Source organism: Cebus imitator, unplaced genomic scaffold, assembly GCF_001604975.1.
Source record: "Cebus imitator isolate Cc_AM_T3 unplaced genomic scaffold, Cebus_imitator-1.0 Scaffold234, whole genome shotgun sequence".
Taxonomy (NCBI): Eukaryota; Metazoa; Chordata; class Mammalia; order Primates; family Cebidae; genus Cebus; species Cebus imitator.
The window spans coordinates 2186849-2206699 of record NW_016107549.1 but is presented as its reverse complement, the minus strand read 5'-3'; the positions used below and the strand labels follow the sequence as shown (position 1 = coordinate 2206699).

Genomic DNA, 19851 nt, shown 5'->3' with positions numbered 1-19851 from the left:
AAAAAAAAAAAAGACTACCTATTTAACTTATAAATGTGGGTAACCCCCCATATAAGTACCGAGGAATGAGAGCTAAGCAGAACCCTTGCACAGTTAGGGCTTGAGGAATATCTCACTTTATAGTGTTACTACTCAGCTATTTCCTTTTATATAATCCTTTGCATAATCATATATTAGTTTATAGAAATAGGGCTTGAAGAATCCCTTTATATAATCCTCTATATATAACCATATAATGGTTGATAGTATGAGTACCTAAAGAATATTTCATTACATATATACCATTAATTATATCTTAGTTCATAATCAGAGGAATGCCTAGGGTGGACACAGTACAGAGCATGAATTAAAGGATAAGCAGCTTATAATCGGAGGAATGCCTGGAGCAGATACAGTGCAGAGCATGATTTAAGGGAAAAGCTATACCAGGACAAGAATCCATGGCCCAGGTGGCAGCGTTCAGTAAAGATACCCGCTGTATGGCAGGCTTGGGGCAAGAGCCACTCCTCCTGATAAAGGAGTTGTAGGACCTTGCTCCAGTTCTTGTGGAAGGCTGCCCTCAGAATGGCAATCCACCTTGGTGACTGTGAACTTCATCAGCTCTTGCTACTGTGCTGCTTGAAAAGCATCTTCCCATAGAATCCATTGGAAGCTGCCAGAAGGTGGCGGTAACCTTGACAGCTCTGTCACTGCTACGTGACTTAAAGCATCCTCCTATAAATCTTCTTAGTTTTCCCATAGATGGAAGTATTCCACACTGCACCCTCTTCACTGTGCATGGCCCACCTTCAAGCCTCGGTGACCTAATAGGGGAGGACCCCTTACTGTACATGGCCCTTGCCTTCGTGGGAACCGGTCCCTTGCTGTGCGCTGTCCACCTCCTGGCCTAGGCGACCTAATGGGGGTGGACCCTATGTTTTATTGCTTACGACCCTATCACTATCCTTAAAGATGATTTCACTCACTGCCCTGCCCCCTAACCTATACACAATAAGTACTCATGCTTCTGGACATTGGGAGCTTGTCACCCTCGACAGCCTGGCCTTGCCAGCCTCGCTCACCAGCCTAGCCTCGTGTCGCCTCACCTCGCCTGCCTCGCCTGACTCCGCTCATAGGTGTCGTGGCCCCCCCGAGCCCAGCTGCATTTTCTTTGTACTTCTGTGTCCTGTCTCTTTATTTCTCGGAGCCTGCACCTCAGCACAGCATAAGGCTCACCCCACGACCCTGTGGGGCACTCAGCCTTACATCTGGCTCCCAACGTGCCCTACAATAAACTTTTGTGTAAAGAAAATTTACAAAATAATTTCACCTTTGTTTTTTGTTCCTGAATGTAAGAAGTGGGAAGCCGTAGTCCAGAGCCACTGATAAAGACAACAGTTATTTTTTTAAAAAGAGATGGGGTCAGGCTAGGCGCGGTAGCTCACACCACTAATTCCAGGTCTTTGGGAGGTGGAGGCGGGTGGACCACAAGGTCAGGAGCTCGAGACCAGCCTGGTCAACCTAGTGAAACCCTGTCTCTACTAAAAAGTACAAAAACTAGCCGGGCATGGTGGTGCACTCCTGTAATCCCAGCTACTCAGGAGACTGAGGCAGGAGAATCACTTGAACCCAGGAGGTGGAGGTTGTGGTGAGCCAAGATCGCGCCACTGCACTCCAGCCTAAGCTACAGAGTGAGACTCTGTTTCAAAAAAAAAAAAAAAAAAAGAAAGAAACAGGTTTCACTATGTTGCCCAGGCTAGTCTTGAACTCCTAGCCTCAAGCGATCCTCCCATCTCAGCCTCCCAAAGTGCTGGAATTACAGATGTGTGTCACCACGCCTGGCCAACAGTTATAAACTATATAACATTTCTTTGATGATGTGAATTTTCTGGAGCACTATACGAGTTAATTTGGATTGGATTTTCCCAAATTACTACATCTTAGGTTTTCTCTCCAGTGAACATTGGGATGAGGAGACTTCACCAAAGTTGTGTTTATGTGTGTGTGTGTGTGTGTGTGTATGTGTGTGTGTGTATATATATATATATATATATATACACATATATTTCTTGCAAATATATATAAATCTGTGAGGATGGCACTAATGCCATGTGCAGCATCTATTTGTGGACAAGTATGAGTGTTTTCTGATGAGATGACCTAAGTATCATCAGAAAACACACATACTTGTCCACAAATAGATGCTGCACATGGCATTAGTGCCATCCTCACAGATTTATATATATTTGCAAGAAATATATTTTTAAGTAAATGGTATATTATCATGGATACAGGATATGCTTACTCCATAATCAGCAAATTCGCTCCTTCACCAGTTTTAATAGATTTCCAGTTGTTTTGTCCTCAGTTTCCTGAGCAGACAATGCTATCATCTCCAACCACATTATTTCCTTCTTCCATCCCATTCTTCGTATTTATCATCGTTTAGTGATGCTAATTGACTACTGTAATGATAAATGACTAGGGTAAAATATATTTGGTTTTTACCCTTTATTTTTTTATTTTCTACCCATTTTATTTTTTACCAAATGGAATCTTTTTGTTAGGTTCCATTCCTCCTTTCAATGGGAAGCCTCTCCCACACTTACCATGCTCTGCTATAAACATACCTTAACCAAGAATCCTATATCTAGCAAAGCACATGTTCAATGTTCAATACAGAAGACAAAACAGATTTTCCCCATTGTGTATATATGTATGCACACACACACACACACACACACACACACACACACATATATGTGTATACACCACACACACACACACACAGAGAGAGAGAGAGAGAGAATTTGTTCTTACCTTACAAGCCCTACAAAAAAGATCAAAGGAAGTTGTTTTTAAAATTTATTTTTATTATTCTTTTTGAGACAGGGTGTTACTATGTTGCCCAGGCTGGGGTGAGGTGGTTTGATCTTGGCCCACTACAATCTCTACCTCCCCAGCTTGAGCGATCCTCCCACCTCAGCCTCCCTAGTAACTGGAACTACAGGCACATACCACCAGGCCCAGCAAACTTTTTTTGATTTTTTGTAGAGATGAGCTGTCACTATATTGCCCAGGCTGGTCTCCAACTCCTGGGCTCAAGTGATCTGCCCACCTTGCCTCCTGAAGTGCTGGGATTACAGGCGTGAGCCACTGTGCCCAGCCCCAAAAGTTCTACTCTGACAGCAAATGATGTCAAAATCCATAGGAAAAAAACAGAGACCAACATTAAAGATCATTATATAAGAGACAAACTGAACATGTATTTCTTTACCTTTCATATCCTTATGGATTTAAAAGGCAACTGTAAAATAATGAAGAACTGATGGATTATTGGGCCCACAACACATAAAAATATAACACATGTGTATTATATTTGCAAATAAATGTGTATTATATTTGCATAAAAAGTGGGCTAACCAAACAAGTACCAATGGCAATGTAATAATTATAAAAATCTATTTATGGATGTGGAATCCTAAAAATTGTTACACATGTAACAAAATACCCCTAAAAGGGAAAAATATAATGGAGTTATAAAGAATAAGTATGTTTGTACATCACTGTAATTTCTCCATAGATCACTGGAGAACTGGTCCTGATTGTGATGAGTTATCATTTACATGATAAACACTCAAGTAGTCACCACAAAATCTCAGAACTACAATGAAAAATAAATCATCCTATATTGCAAAGGTATGTTGTATTAAATCAGAATTTACTGTCCTTCCTTAATGGAACATTTACTTCACATCCATTCCATGACAGTGTGGAGACAACCTCATTCTCCCCACTCAGAAATTCCCATGTTATATCACATATTTCCTTCTCTTTCAACATTTATTCTACTATTAAAATCAGAAAATTCTTTTATGTGCATGTGATGATCTCTTTCTTTTTTGAGACCAAATCTTCCTCTGTGGCCCAAGCTGGAGTGCTGTGGAACGATCTCAGCTCACTGCAACCTCCACCTCCTGGGTTCAAGTGATTCTCCTGCCTCAGCCTCCCAAGTAGCTAGTACTAGAGGCTCATGCCACCAGGCTCAGCTAATTTTTGTATTTTTAGAAGAGATGAGGTTTCACCATGCTGGCCAGGCTGGCCTTGAACTCCTGATCTCAGGTGATCCATCTGCCTCGGCCTCCCAAAGTGCTTGGATTACAGGCATGAGCCACCGTGCCAGGCCATGATCTCTTTCTAATTGTTGAACCGCTAGGCCAGGTACAGAATTACAGGTCAATCATCCCTTATTTTGCCTTATTTTTTCTCAGTTTTCTATAGTTTGGAGGATATTTTCCACTTTATTTTTATTTGTGCTGCCTAATTCCTTCTTACATTTTTGAAGATTTGGTCATAAACTAAACTGTTTAGTGACTCAACTTATGTTTATGAATGCTGTGCAGAGGAAATTAAAATTGCCATACAGTTTTCAACAGTGGTTGTACCATTCTGCATTCCCACCAATAGTGTACAAGGGTCTCAATTATTCCATGTCATTGCCAGCTATGTAAAGAACTACAGCCTCAAGAACTTGAAGTGGACCCAGCATAGTAGCTCACACCTGTAATCCCAGCACTTTAGGAGGCTGAGGTGGGAGGATCACTTGAACCCAGTTCAAGAACAGCCTAAGCAACATAGTGGGATCTGATATCTACAAAAATAATAAAATAAAAAGAATAAAGCCAGGCATGGTGGCACATACCTGTAAACCCAGCTACTCGGGAGGCTGAGGTGGAAGGACCACTTGAGCCCAGAAGGCAGTGAGCCATGATTATGTTGCTGCACTCCAGCCTGGGTGACAGAGTACAACCCAATCTCAATAAAACAAAACAAAACAAAAAGCTTGAGGAACATGAGAGAACTGGCATTGGGTGATGGAAATGCGCCAAGGAAACAACAGCGTTCCTAGAAGAGTTCATGAAACTTGAGAAAGAAAAGTTCCCTTCCAGAGCAAGTCTTCCATTGTGATGAATCAGGCATGTTCTGGAAGAGGATGCCCAATTGTGCCTTCATCCATTTGAGTGTCAAGAATGCTCTGGGGTTCAGGGCCTGGAAAGATCACTTTACTCTGGTGCTGTGTGGCAATGTAGCAGGTCACAAGATCAAGCCAGGCTTCAAGCACTGAGCAAACAATCCCTGGGTTATTTAGAAATAAAGCAAAACTGGCCCCGAACGGTAGCTCATGCCTATAATCCCAGCACTTTGGGAGGCTGAGGCAGGTGAATCACCCGAGGTCAGGAGTTCGAGACCAGCGTGGCTAACATGGTGAAACCCCGTCTTTACTAAAAATACAAAAATTAGCCGTGCATGGTGGCAGGTGCCTGTAATCCCAGCTACTCGGGAGGCTGAAGCAGAATTACTTGAACCCATAAGGTGGAGGTTGCAGTGAGCCGAGATCACACCACTGCACTCCAGCCTGAGTGACAGGGCAAGACTCCGGCTCAAAAAAACAAAAAAAAAAGGAAAGAAAAAAAGAAAAACTTGCCTGTGTTCTCACAAGAATGCACAAAGCCTTGGTTCTACCAATGCATCATTCCTGATGTGAAGGAATTACACAAAGAGAAAGGGCTCCCTCAAGGTCCTCTACATAACTGACAATGCCCTGATCTCTAATCTCTTTGTTATGGTGATGAAAAAGTGTAAGTGATGTTCATGCCTTCTAACAGTGACGGCTACAGCCACTCAATCAAGGCATCATCAAGCAGATAAAGGCAATTTACACCTACCTCACCTTTTTTTTCTTTTTGAGATGGAGTCTCACTCTGTCACCCAAACTGGACTGCAGTGGCATGATCTGGGCTCACTGCAACCTCTGCCTCCTGGGTTCAAGTGATTCTCCTGCCTCAGCCTCCCAAGTAGCTGGGACTACATGTGCATGACACCAGGCTCAGCTAATTTTTGTATTTTTAGTAGAGATAGGGTTTCACCATGTTGACCAAGCTGGTCTTGAACTCTTGACCTCAAGTGATCCGTCTGCCTCAGCCTCCTAAAGTGTTCGGATTACAGGTGTGAGCCACCACATCCAGCCCCACTTCAACTTTTATATAATTTATGCTGCCTTGATGCTAACCCTGACTATACCACAGTGTATTTATTTATTTATACTGCAGAGGGTATAGATGCCTACAGCCCAGCATACCCAAAGCATACTGGAAGACATTAGAGTGAGGGAGTAAGTGATTTCAGGGGTTTCTCCAAGACTGATACAGCAGTCAGGAGTATCTTAAATGTTGCAAAGAAAGTTGGTGGAAAAGGCTATCTCCTACAGCAGGAATAAAGACAACATTGAGGAACACAGAAGAGGACAGAGAAACCCTTACTAATTAGGAAATTGAAGACATACTGAAATCCTCTACAAGTGATGATGAATGATGATGATGCAAAAGATTAAGAAGAGGCAGTGCCATTGATTAGGACACATGAAAAATTTGCAGCAGATTTTGGGGCATCTATAGCCTCTGCAAGATGCAAGTGTTAAAGATTATTAACCTCAACTAAGATCCTTTGATTGAAAAAAGCTTCTGTGTCATATGAGGGAAAAATATGCAAATAAACACTGTAAGGTTTTTTTAAGGATTCAAAGAAAAAGAATTAGGATGGGCGTGGTGGCTCACACCTGTAACCCTAGCACTTTGGGAGGCCGAGGTGGGTGGATCACCTGAGGTCAGGAGTTCAAGACCAGCCTGGTCATCATGGTGAAACCCCATGTTTTAAAAAACAAAGAAAGAAAGAAAAAGAACTAGTTCCTAAAACAATGTTTCTAATTAAATATCTGCAACTATGAAGACATAGCCTTCAACACAAAGATCTTCAGCCCTCAAGCTGAACAGATCCCAATATTAGTATTAGTTAATCTCCTGCAAAGAGTCAACATCTTTAATCAGAACCTGGGTCTTCCAACATAGATGAAGGTCTTGATGTCCTGTCAAGATTCAAGTTATTCTGAGGTCTCACTGTTTATCTGATGACACACATCTAGTCACCTCTACACATCACATTAGGCACCATACAGCAATCATCATTGCCATAACCATCATAATACTTGGGTTATCAAGAGAGAAGAACCAGAATTGTGGTTGGTGTTAACACATTCTTTCAGAAATTGTAACATTATATGTGATATATAGGATAGGCTTGCAATAGTTGGTGTGTACTGAACACATATAGCGATTTTTTTTTCTTATTGTGACTCCCTAAACAATACAACTATGTACACAGCTTTTACAATGCATGAGATGTTTTAATTAATCTAGACATGACATAGAGTATACAGGAGGAAGTGGGTAGGTACATGCAAATATTCCATTTTATAAAAGAGCTGGCATCTGTGGATTTAGGTATACTCAGGGTGTACTGGAATCAATCTTCTTGCATGTATCAGGGAGTACTATTCGAAAGAAATGGAAACTTCTTAAGGCTTTACCAAGTTTACATTCATAAGATTTATTTCTTCCAAGTATCTGAAATGTGATAAAACTAATGAATGCTTTCCAACATTCCATATATTTATAGAATATCCTTCCAGTGAGTCCTTTTATGTCTATTAAAGGAACTGAGAGAACTGAAGGCTTTCCCGCATTCCTTACATTCATAGGGCTTCTCTCCAGTGTGAGTTCTTTCATGTTCTCTACAGAAACTGGAACGACTGAAGGCTTTACCACAGTGTTTACACTCATAGGGTCTTTCTCCAGTGTGAATCCTTTCATGTCTTAGAAGGAAGGAGGGCCAAAAGAATGCTTTCCTGCATTGCTTACATTCATATGGCTTCTCTGCCGTGTGAGTCCTTTCATGAGTTTTTAAGTAACTGAAACGAGTGAAGGCTTTCCCACAAGTTGGACACTCATAAGATTTTTCTTCACTGTGAGTCCTTTCATGGTGACGAAAGTATTTAAAGGAACTAAATGCTTTCCCACATTCCTTACATTCATAAGGCTCCTCTCCACTGTGTGTTGTTTCATGACTTTGAAAGGAAAAGAAATCACTAAAAGCCTTTCCACATTTACATTTATAGGGTGGGTCTCCAGTGTGTGTTGTTTCATGTTTTCGAAGGGAACTGGAAATGCGGAAGGCTTTTCCACATTGCTTACATTCATATGGTTTCTCTCCAGTGTGAGTCCTTTCATGTCTTTGAAATACACTAGGCGAATCAAAGGCTTTCCCACATACTGTGCATTTATGAGGGCCATCTCCAGTGTGTGCCATCATGTGTCTTCGAAAGCTTGAGCGATGAGATAACAATTTCCCACACTGCTTACATTCATAGGGTTTTTCTAGAGTGTGAGTTCCTTCATGAATTCGTACTGAACCAGGAAAATCAAAGCCTTTCCCACATATCTTACATTTATGAGGTCCATCTCCACTGTGCATTATCATGTGTCTTTGAAAGCTTCCGAGATGACAAAATGCTTTCCCACACTGTTTACACGTATAGGGTTTCTCTCCAGTGTGAATTCTTTCATGTACTCGAAGGGAACCGGAAACACTGAAGGCCTTCCCACACTGTTTACATTTGTAGGGTTTCTCTCCAGTGTGAATTCTTTCATGTCTTAGATATGAACTATAATCAGGGAAGGCTTTAGAACACTGCTTACATTCATATGGTTTCTCTCCAGTATGTATTTTTTCATGTCTTAGATAGGAACTATAAGCAGGAAAGGCTTTAGAACACTGCTTACATTCATACGGTTTCTCTCCAGTGTGAGTTCTTTCATGCATACGTAATAAACTAGGCCAAAAAAAGGCTTTCCCACACAATTCACATTTATAAGGTCCATTTCCACCTTGCACTACCATATGTCTTCGAAGATTTCCAGGAGAACTGAAGGTTTTTCCACATTCCTTACAATCATAGAGTTTCTCTCCAGTATGAGGCCTTTCACGTGTTCGAAAGGAGTGGTGATAAGTTAAGCCTCTCTCACACTGCTTATGTGTATATGGCTTTTCTGCATATTTGTGACACTCACGGTGTTTGTGTCCAGTGTCAACTCTGATGTAGCAATTCAGGGATGAATGACCCATTATGACTTCTCCATTCATACTGCTTTCGCATGCATCTACTCTGGCAGGAGTGTTCTTGTTTACAATACTATTTCGAATCTGGCTTAAGGTTTCTCCACACTGACTACCATCTTTACTTTTACCAAATCTCTCTACCACATCACATCTGTAAAAAACGAAAAGTACATTACTAAAGGTTTATTATTGACTTTATATTTATCAACAGGTATTAGATTTACATTTTTAACATTATCATGCAAGCTACAGGCTTCATGCCCTGCTTGAATGTGAACGGACTGAATGTTGCACGGGATAATTCAACCCCAGCTATTTTCAAGACAGTGATATGCACAAGGAGATTCTTTTTTTTTTTTAACTTTTTTTTTTTTTCTGAGCTCCCACACTGTTGTGGGAGGGGATCCCAGAGAGGGAAATCCCAAGGAGATTCTTAAATTCTTTTTTTTAAGACAGGGTCTTGTTCTGTCACTTAGGCTAGAGTACACTGGTGCCATCACAGATCACTGCAGCCTTGAACTCCCAGGCTCAAGTGTTCCTCCTGTCTCAGCCTCATAAAGTGCTGGGATTGCAGGCATGAGCCACCACACCCAGTCTCATATCGGAAATCTTAATATTGTTTCCATGGGAATTATTTTGCAAAGACTGAATAGCTACGTCACATTTAATATATTTATGTCCCATTTAATAATATATTTTTAGAGAAATGTTTCTAGGAATAAATAAATTTAAGCTGAGCTTGTTCATAATCTTTGCTTGTTTTTAAAAGTTCTTGTCATTCTCAGAAACATTACAGGGACATCACCTGTCTCTTTTAAGTACAAATTACCTTAGATTTCTCCTGAGATTTTGGTACTGATCATCAGTGTTCTGGTTTTCCCATTTCATTCCTAAAAGAGAGATCCAGAAAAATCACTATAAATTATTATAAAATGATACAAAAATTGTTAAGATTTTATGTATACTTCAATCATGCACAATTCATTCATTGAACTATAGTTGACTCCTGAACAACACAGGTTTGAACTGCACAAGTCCATTTATATATAAATGTTCTTCAGTCTCTGCTACCCCTGTGACAGCAAGACCAACCTCTCTTCCTACTTAGCCTACTCAATGTGAAAATAAGAATGAAAACCTTCATGATGATCTACTTTCATGGAGACTAAATACAGTTTTTTTCTTCCTTAAGATTTTATTAACATTTACTTTAACTTACTTTATTCTGAGAATACAGTATGCAATACATATGACATATATGTGCTCATCAATTGTTTATGTGACTGGTAAGGCTGCCAGTCAAAAGTAGGTTAAGCTGTGGCAGACAAAAGGTTATATAAGGGCATACAACTGGTTGGGGGCTGGCACCTCTTAACCCTGTGTTGTTCAAGGGTGAGCTGTATCTCTTTTCTGTATTTCAAATAACTAAACAGCACTGATGACCACAAAACAAATGTCTCTAAGTGACTAAATGAAGACATGGTATTATCCATACCTATACAGTTCAGGTTCCTAATGGTTTCCTGCATCACATCTCTGTAGAGATTCTTCTGTGATGGACCCAGCAAAGCCCACTCCTCATGGGTGAAGTTCACAGCCACATCCTCAAAGGCCACTGAGTCCTGAAACATCCCATATGTCCAGAAAAGGAAGGTTGAAACTCACAGTACTGAGAAACTAGTCTCACTTCATAAACTTCACATGATGCTGTAGTTTCTAAGCATTTATTTAATGACATAGTAAATCTATTCTTATTCTCTGTCTACACTCACTGTCTGATGCTGGAATTCTGATGCTGGAATTGCGTTTGCTAAAGTAACAGTTGACTAGGAACATGTCTCTTGTTGGCGAATTATGCAAATGAGTCTTAATGCCTGGATTACTCCTAATGTCTATTTCTACAGTGCGTCTCTAGTTCTTGTCATGACAAAGTTCTACCAACTATTGTGCAAAAGAAAGTTACAATTAACAGACTAGAGACTGCATATCCTTACAACTGCTTGTTCATGATGTTGAACCTTTCATGGTGTGTAGACAATGTATTTAGGGGAGGGCTCCATGAGTGTAACTAATAACAGAGTTAGAGTGTGCCTAAACTGTTTATGTAAAAATTATGGTATTTGCTTAACTCCTAACTTCCCTCTGAGAGTCTGGAATTGTATGACATGCTCAGCAGAGGAAGCATACCTGATCAGCTACTGCTAGGTTAGAATGTTTTCCCCTCCAAAATGCATGTTGAAACTGAATCCCCATTGTGGTAGTAATGAAACGTAGTAGTTTAAGAAGTGAGTGGGTCTTGAGGGTTTGAAACACATGGATGGGTTAATCCACTCATGAATTAATGGCTTAATGAATAAATAGGTTATCAGAGGTGAGGTTCTAATGTCCTTATGAGAAGAAAAAAATACTTGAGGCAGACACTTAGCCTCCTCATCATGTGATGCCCTGTGCCACCCAGGGACTCTACAGAGTCCCCATAGGCAAGAAGGTTCCCACCAGATGCCCACTTTGACCTTACTTGGTCTTCTGAGCTTCCAGAACTGCAAAAAATAAATACCATTGCTTACAGATTACCCCAGTTCTGGTATCCTGTTATAAGTAACAATAAAACAGTCTTATAGACTAAGACAGACACAAAGAAACACTCTAGACACTGGGTCCCTAATGAGCAACTCTGGTAGATGATATTTCATATGATTTTATTATTGTTGTTTTGGTTTTTTCAGTTTCTTACTTGGGAGATTTTGCCTATCCTATGTGATTACACAGAGAGAATATTTGAAAGGTGGCAACTGGTTTCCTGTAGATCAAATGTAGTTCAGTATGACAAAAGACTAACAAAAGAGATTTCACCAACCAAATAGAAAAATTTTAAACTTTTTATTGGGTAATATCAAAGGAGAAGGAAAAGAACAGGACAGACTGAACATGTTCTTAGACAGAATTCAGTGTCAGCTTTCGTGAGTATCAATTATATTCCATAAATCTCAACAGCAGACATTTAATAGCAACATTATATAACCAATTTTTATAGAAGTCATAAATGTCTCACAGAACCTATTTCCTTCTCGGAAGAAAAAGTAATAATAATAATAATAAAGAAGCATAAATGTCTAAAAATGCTTAAAAAAACCTTCTCAAGAAAGTAGACAGTTTTACAAAAATAGAGGATTTAAAACTATAATATTTCACATCCCATACTATTAAAGAGAAAAATAAATATAAACAGGAAAGTGAAAAATGATAGAAAAGCCTTGTATTGTTTTTTCTTTGGCCCCATCCATGCCCACCTCATTGCCAGTCTTGACAGCACTCAGAGTTCCCAATGTAGAACTCTGGTCACTACAGAGAGTACAGATTACATCTTATTTCCAAATTACTGCCTTTGTATTTTTGAATCAGTATGGGGACTCTCCAAAGGTCTGAAACAAGGCTCTCTTTTGTGTTTCATTTACAATCCAATCAGAGTCAAACTAGGCAGGAACTACTTTAAAATGCTGCAAAATACACAAAGAGCATGCAACCACTTGGGACAACACAAGATAACTAAGACATACATTAGAAGGCCAGATGTGGTGACTCACACCTGTAATCCCAGTACTTTGGGAAGCCAAGGGGGTAGGATTACTTAAGTGCAGGGAGTTCAAGACCAGCCTGGGAAACAGAGGGAGACCTCATCTCTAAAAAAAATAAAATTAGCTAGGTATGGTGGCACATGCCTGTAGTTCCAGCTACTCAGGAGGCTTAAGTAGAGGGATTGCTTGAGTCCAGGAGGTTGACGCTGCCAAGATCATGCCACTGCACTCCAGTCCGAGTGAAAGAGTGACATTGTCTCAAGGGGGGGAAAAACATATATTAATTAGACCATCTAAGTCCCAGGAGAAAACAGTAAAGTCTAATTTTTCTTTACAAATAAGCATATTCAAAAGCACCCAGATATACTGGGTAACAGAGAAAGCCCCAAGCAGGCAAAGGAAACAACATATTTTCATAAACGATAGGTGGGGACCCTCTTTTTCAGCTCTAGCTAACATCCATATTTAGCTAAACAGAAAGAGAAAACTAAAGTTGTAAATGCTCTGGCTAAGTGCTCAAAGAATGTCCCAGCAGACAGCCATCCACGAAGAGTGGAAAAGGTCAGGTTTTGATTTGTTTCATCTCCTTTATTATTTTTAGCTTCTAACATTCAGGAAATATCTATCAGAACACTAGATGAACATAAGCTAAAGAACAAAGACTTCAGTGTCTGTACCCAGTAGGAAATACAGTCTCTGCAAACATACTTTGAAAATGTTACTAAACAGATGAATAGGTGCAGTGACTCAAGCCTGTAATCCCAGAACTTTGGGAGGCTGAGGCTGGAGGATCATCTGAGGCCAGGAGTTCAAGACCAGCCTGGGCAACATAGTAAGACTGTCTCTATTTAAAAAAAGAAAAAGAAATGAATAATTTCAGCCTTCAAGCAAGAATACCAAACAATGAAGGGGAAAGAATCTGATTTCCAGAGTTACCCAATTATAGCATTCAAATGTCTCCCTTTCAATACCACACACACAAAAAAAACCAAGATAAATAAAACAAATATGAAAATACGGTTCATTAATGGAAACGATTTGAGATAAATCATCTCTGAAAAACCTCAGACATTGTATTTACTGAAAAAAAACTGTGAAGCAACTGTCTAATATATATTCAACTTGGTAAAGACAATGATAAACAAAGAACTAAGAGAAAACCGGAAAATCAACGTAGGGATAAAATAATACCAAAAAATATTAAAAACAGCCATATAGAAATTTTGCAGCTGCAAGATACAACAACTTAAATAAAAACATCACTGAAGGTACTCAACAGATGTGAGCAACCAGTGAAAAAAATTGCTAAAATGAAGATAAAATAATTGAAATTACCTGGTCTGAAGAAAAAAAAAAATAGGGAAAATGAAATGGAAAGAATGTGTGACTGGCCTTGCCAGTAATGCCAAAAAAACGTTCAGCCAGGTGTGGTGGCTCATGCTTGTAAACCCAGCACTTTGGGGGACCAAGGAGGGTGCACCTCCTTGGTTAGGAGTTTGAGACTAGCCTGACCAACATGGAGAAACCCCATCCCTACTAAAAAGACAAAATTAGCCAGGTGTAATGGCGCATGCCTGTAATCCCAGCTACTCGGGAGGCTGAGGCAGGAGAATAGCTTGAACCCAGGAGATGGAGGTTGCGGTGAGCTGAGATTGGCCATTGCGCTCCAGGCTGGGCAAAAAGAGGGAAACTCTGTCTTAAAAAAAAAAAAAAAAAAAGTTCATCAGAGAGAAAAAAATTATATGGGTTAGAAATTCAGATCGTGTGTGTGTGTATGTATGTGCGCGCGCACACACACACACACACACACACACACACACACAGTGTTAGGAAAGAATTAAATGAAGGCACAAAAAATTCTTTACTCTTCTTATAGCTATCTGATCTAATAGATATAGGTTTGTCCAAAATAATGATATCAAATCAGCTGGGTGTGGTGGTGCACATCTGTAACCCCAGCTACTCGGGAGGCTAAGGCAGAAGAAACGCTTGAACTCAGGAGGCGAAGGTTGCACTGAGCCAAGATCATGCCATTGTACTTCAGCCTGGGCAACAGAGCGAGACTCTTGTCTCAAAAAATAATACTAATATCAATAATGTATTTGGTGGTTTATAGCTCCCAGCTGAACTAATGAATGACAGTAATGTTATATGTGATGGGAGGAAGAACAATCTATTATACTTTGGAACTACTATACCAGCCCTATTCCCGAAGCCACCATAGTGTTATTTGAAATTGAAGGTCCATTAGTTGCAAATGCTATACCATAAACTCTGGGGAATTCACTAATAGGATCTAAGAAAAAGTAGACAAACTATATAGATATAATACAGAAAATAAAATCATATAGAATGCTCAGCTAAAAGGAAAAGGGGCAGAAAAAGAGACGTTAAAAAGAAAACAGACAAGAACAACAAATAGAAAACAGTAATATACATGTATATATGAATCCAATTATGCCAACTGGTACTTATATGTGCATTATCTACATTCACCAGTAAAAAAGACAGGGACTGGCAGAGTGAAATAAAAAAACGAGACCCAAAACTGTGTTTAAAAAAAGGATTTTAAACAGAAAGACACAGATACATTAAATATACAGGTATGGAGAAATACAGGCCATTCCAGCCCTAATCAAAAGAAATTTGGAAGAGCTATGTAACATTCAGACAAATAGGGTTTTAGATTTTTAAAAATTACAAGTGATAGAGAGATTTCATAATAATAAAGAAGTCAATCGTATACGACATAACCATAACATCTATGCCCATGAAACAGAGCATCAAAATATATAATGCAAAAACTTATAAAACCACAAAGCAAAATACACAAATCTAGAATTATAATTGGGGGAAAACAACTCACCTCTATCAATAATTGGCAGATCAGTTCTGCAGTAAATCACTAATGATATCGCTGAACTCAACAGCACTATCAATCAACTGGATTTAATGGTAACATATTTATAGCATCATTCGTTCAATAACAGCATGCATACTATTCTCAGGCCCACATGAAATATTCACCAAGATGAACAGTACTCTCAGCTGTAAAACACATTTTAGCAAATTTTAAAAAATATAATAGAAACTCGGCTGGGTGTGGTGGCTCATGCCTGTAATCCCAGCACTTTGGGATGCCAAGACGGGCGGATCACCTGAGGTCAGGAGTTCGAGACCAGCCTGGCCAACATGGCAAAACCCCACCTCTTCTAAAAGTACAAAAATCAGCCGGGCGTGGTGTCGGGCGCCTGTAATCTCAGCTACTCAGGAGGCTGAGACAGGAGAATTACTTGAACCTGAGAGGCGGAGGTGGCAGTGAGCTGAGATCCCAAGAGTGCACTCCAGCCTGGGCGACAAGAGCAAGACTCCAAACAAACAAACAAAAAATTGAAACTCTATAAAGTAGGCAATCAAATCATATTAAAATTCATGTAAAAATTAATAACAGAAGCATAGTTGAAAAACCTTGACAAAGTGGAGATTGAAGCCAGAAACTTCTCAACTACACAAACTTCAGAGAATTGTCAAGCAAAATGTAAATATTGCAATGTTAATGAAAAAGAGTACATTTTAGCAAAATCTTTGGAATATAGTAAAGGCAGTGCTTTGAGGGAAATTTAAAGAATTGAATGCATTCCCTAGAAAGTAAAAGTTTAAAATCGATACCCTAACCTTCCATTTTAGGAAACTAGAGAAAAATGGCAAGATTAATATAAATCAAACAGAGGAAAGGAATAATGGGAAGAGATATTAATAAAATAGCCATGAAGAAATCAATAGAAAACAACAGCAAGCCAACAGATGGTTCTTTGGAAAGATCATTAAAATTCATAGGCCCATAGCCAAGTTAACTCAGAAAGAAGAGGAGGCATCACTACTAATCCCATGGACAGTAAAAAGACCACAAAAGACTATTAGGAACAACTAAGTGCCCACATATTTTATAAAATTACATGGAATGGAATAATTCTTTGAAAGACAACATCTACCAAAACTCACAAAGGGAGAACTAAGTAATATGAATAGGCCTGTATCTATTGAATATATTAATAAATAATAAATGTCCCAGAAAAAAACAAGTAAACAGGTCAGAATGATTTCACTGCTGAATTCTGGCAAGCATTTATGGAAGAAATGAAACCAATTCTCCACAATCTCTTCCAGAAAATAGAAGCAGAGGAAACACACTCTATTCCATGCTATAAGGCGAACACTGCCCTAATACCAAAACTAGACAGACATTACAGACGTACTTATCTCCACCATGTGAAGACATAAGGAGAAGACTACCATCTGCAAACCAGGTAGCAGGTCCTTACCAGAGTCCTCATCTGCTTGATACTGGACTTCTAGACTCTACACCTTTGAGAAATAAACGTTTGTTGTCTAAGGCACACAGTTTATGGCAATCTGGCATAGCAGTCCGAAGTGACTAAGACAGGTAGACTCTTTCTCTATCACACCTCAGGCTTTGAAGTCTACAGGAATCAGGTCACTAGTCTCATATACAGGCATTAAGCCTCAGGATAAAGAAGTAATAACCTACAGGTCACATTTGGCAGGCTTCCAAATCAACTCACTTAGAGAAGTCTTCTTCTTCCTTTTTTTTTTTTTTTCTGAAACGGAGTCTTGCTCTGTCACCCAGGCTGGAGTGCAATGGCGCAATCTCCGCTAAATGCAACCTCTGCCTCCCAGGTTCAAGTGATTCTCCTGCCTCAGCCTCCAGAGTAGCTGGGATTATAGGCACCTGCCACCATGACTGACTAATTTTTGTATTTTTTAGTAGAGACAGGGTTTCACCATGTTGGTCAGGCTGCTCTCGAACTCCTGACCGCATGGATCTACCTACCTTGGCCTCCCAAAGTGATAGGATTACAGGCATGAGCCACTGTGCCCACAGAGAAGTCTTCCAATTCATTGTTTACATCCTGTCTGTGAGTAAAAGATCTTATCATGAGTCCCTCAAATCTTACTGTGAGTTCTTCAAACTGTTGATATGATTAACACGTGACCAACTAACATCAAAAAAGACACTGATTTATTTCTGAATCATGTTTTGCTGATTGTCTTCCACTTAGAACATTTTAGCCTGTCCGCTGTCATCTATAGGCAATGATTATAACGTCTATATTGTACCGTTCAAGGAAAAGGACAATTCTGGTATGAGTAGTCCCCCCAGCTTCTCCTAAACTTTCTTATAAAGTTATCCAACTTGTAACTGATTTTGGAGCATATCTAAATTTGTTGGTGTGCCTTCCCAAGTTGATCCTTGAATTTGGCTTATAATAAAACTTTACCAAATAGTATCTGCCTCAATGGCCTTATTTTTGATAAACAAAATTATCCCACGAAAGGCACAATGTAATCATCCACAACCAAATCCCTGGAGATACACCAGAGCAGAGATAAAGTTTATAGTCAGTTTCAAGAGACAGACCTAAAGATTAAATTGGAAGAACATACAACACCTATGAAAGACAAAAGTAGCATACTTTTGGAAATTACAGAAAAATGTTTTTTTCTTATTTAACAATAGACTCTTCTTATAGAAGAAAAAAAGTAGCTTCCAAAGAAGAATTCTGGCAAACTGAACTCTATATTAAGAAGAGGCAGGCATAGTGATTCATGTCTATAGCCCCAGTACTGCGGAAGGCCAAGGCAAGAGGATCTCTTGAGGCCAGGAATTTGAGATCAGCTGGGCAACATGGCAGACCCTTTCTCTACACAAAATTTAAAAATTAGCCAAGTGTGGTGGCACATGCCTATAGTTCCAGCTACTTGGGAGCTCAGGAGTTTGAGGCTGCAGTGTGCAGTGATTGTGCCCCTGCAATCCAGCCTGGGTGACACAACCAGACATTACCTAAAAAAAAATTAAAAATTTCGGAAGAGATCATTTAAATAGAATAAATTTAAAAGATAAACCACTATCCAAAAGGAAATATTACCAATCCCTCCATGTAAAAAAGGATTCATGCATAAGGTATGCCTAAAACAAAAAGAGGGAGACAAAGCAAACATTTGCGTTTATTATGCAAATGAATTAAATGCCTGAGAATTATTTCACAGAAGATGAAAGTCCACAAAGGAAATATGCTCAAGATGAATGCTAATCCAGTAAAAACACAATACGTAATCACATGGAGATAACTAAAAGATAAATGTTAAAAGGTATAAACAAGCATGCAAACATGGTTTTTTTTTTTTTTTTTTTTTTGAGACAGAGTCTTGCTCTTGTTGCCCAGGCTGCAGTACAATGGCGTGATCTTGGCTCATTGCAACCTCTGCCTCCTGGGTTCAAGCAATTCTCCTGCCTCAGCCTCCAGAGTAGCTGGGATTACAGGTGCCACCATGGCCAGATTAATTTTTAGTAGAGACAGGATTTCACGTTGGCCAGGCTGGTCTCGAACTCCTGAGGTCAGGTGATCCACCAACCTCACCTTCCCAAAGCACTGGGATTACAGGCATGAGCCACAGCACCTGGCCTGGTCAGACAGTTAATCCATACATGCTATTATGATTTTCTAGTAAACTAAAGCTTGTTTATAATCTGTTGGTCTATAATGTTCCCCTCATGTGGTAAAAAATTCATCAACTGTTAGCATGCAGACACAAAACAAAAAAAAGCATTGTCAACAAGATCAAAAAATGAATTTAAAAGTCAAGTCCTATGAGCACTGCAATGTGTGAGTAAACTGCATAGTCTCAGATGACTCAGTCTCAGATATCAGCATGTGTCAAACAGACTGAGGCAAATAAACAAAACAAAAACCTTTTCAGCACAATTTTTGTGTTTCCCCCACTGTTCATCCTTTCTTGATGTCTTTGAATCAAATCAATATTCCCTAGTGTTCCAGTATAGTTACTAATTATATTTAGATTTCAGTTATATCTTTTTGCATTATATGTTAACAGGTTGCTCTGATGAACTAGTTCTCATACTTTATGTGCATGAGAATAATCTGAAAGGCTTGTTAAAAAACAGATTGTAGGAGCTGGTTGCAGTGGCTTACATCTATAATTCCAGCACTTTGGGAGGCTGAGGCAGGTGGATCACCTGAGGTCAGGAGTTCAAGACCAGCCTGGTCTACATGGTGTATTTTTAGTCTCTACTAAAAATACAAAAATTAGCCAGGTGTGGTGGCAGATGCCTGCAGTCCCAACTACTCAGGAGGCTGAGTTAGGAGGATTGCTTGAACCTGGGAGGCGGAGGTTACAGTGAGCCAAGAACACACCACTGTACTCCAGCCTGGGCAGCACAGTGAGACTCTATCTCAAAAAAAAA

General features: G+C 39.6%; 1 protein-coding gene across 3 annotated transcripts in view; it reads right to left on the bottom strand.

Annotated features, from left to right (window-relative positions):
• Positions 1–7198: 7198 nt before the first annotated feature.
• The window catches only part of LOC108282065 (zinc finger protein 44), a 17136-nt gene continuing 4483 nt past the window's right edge, over positions 7199–19851 (bottom strand). Inside the window, exons 2-4 of one of the 3 annotated variants that reach the window (XM_037727591.1) lie at positions 10487–10613; positions 9818–9881; positions 7199–9144 (exon numbers count right to left, since the gene is read on the bottom strand). In XM_037727591.1, coding sequence (XP_037583519.1) covers positions 7486–9015 — 1530 coding nt within the window. In that variant the 5' untranslated portion in view covers positions 9016–9144; positions 9818–9881; positions 10487–10613 and the 3' untranslated portion in view covers positions 7199–7485. The remainder of the gene's footprint in view (positions 9145–9817; positions 9882–10486; positions 10614–19851) is intronic. The other 2 variants (XM_017497834.2, XM_017497836.2) reach the window with 2 other exon arrangements.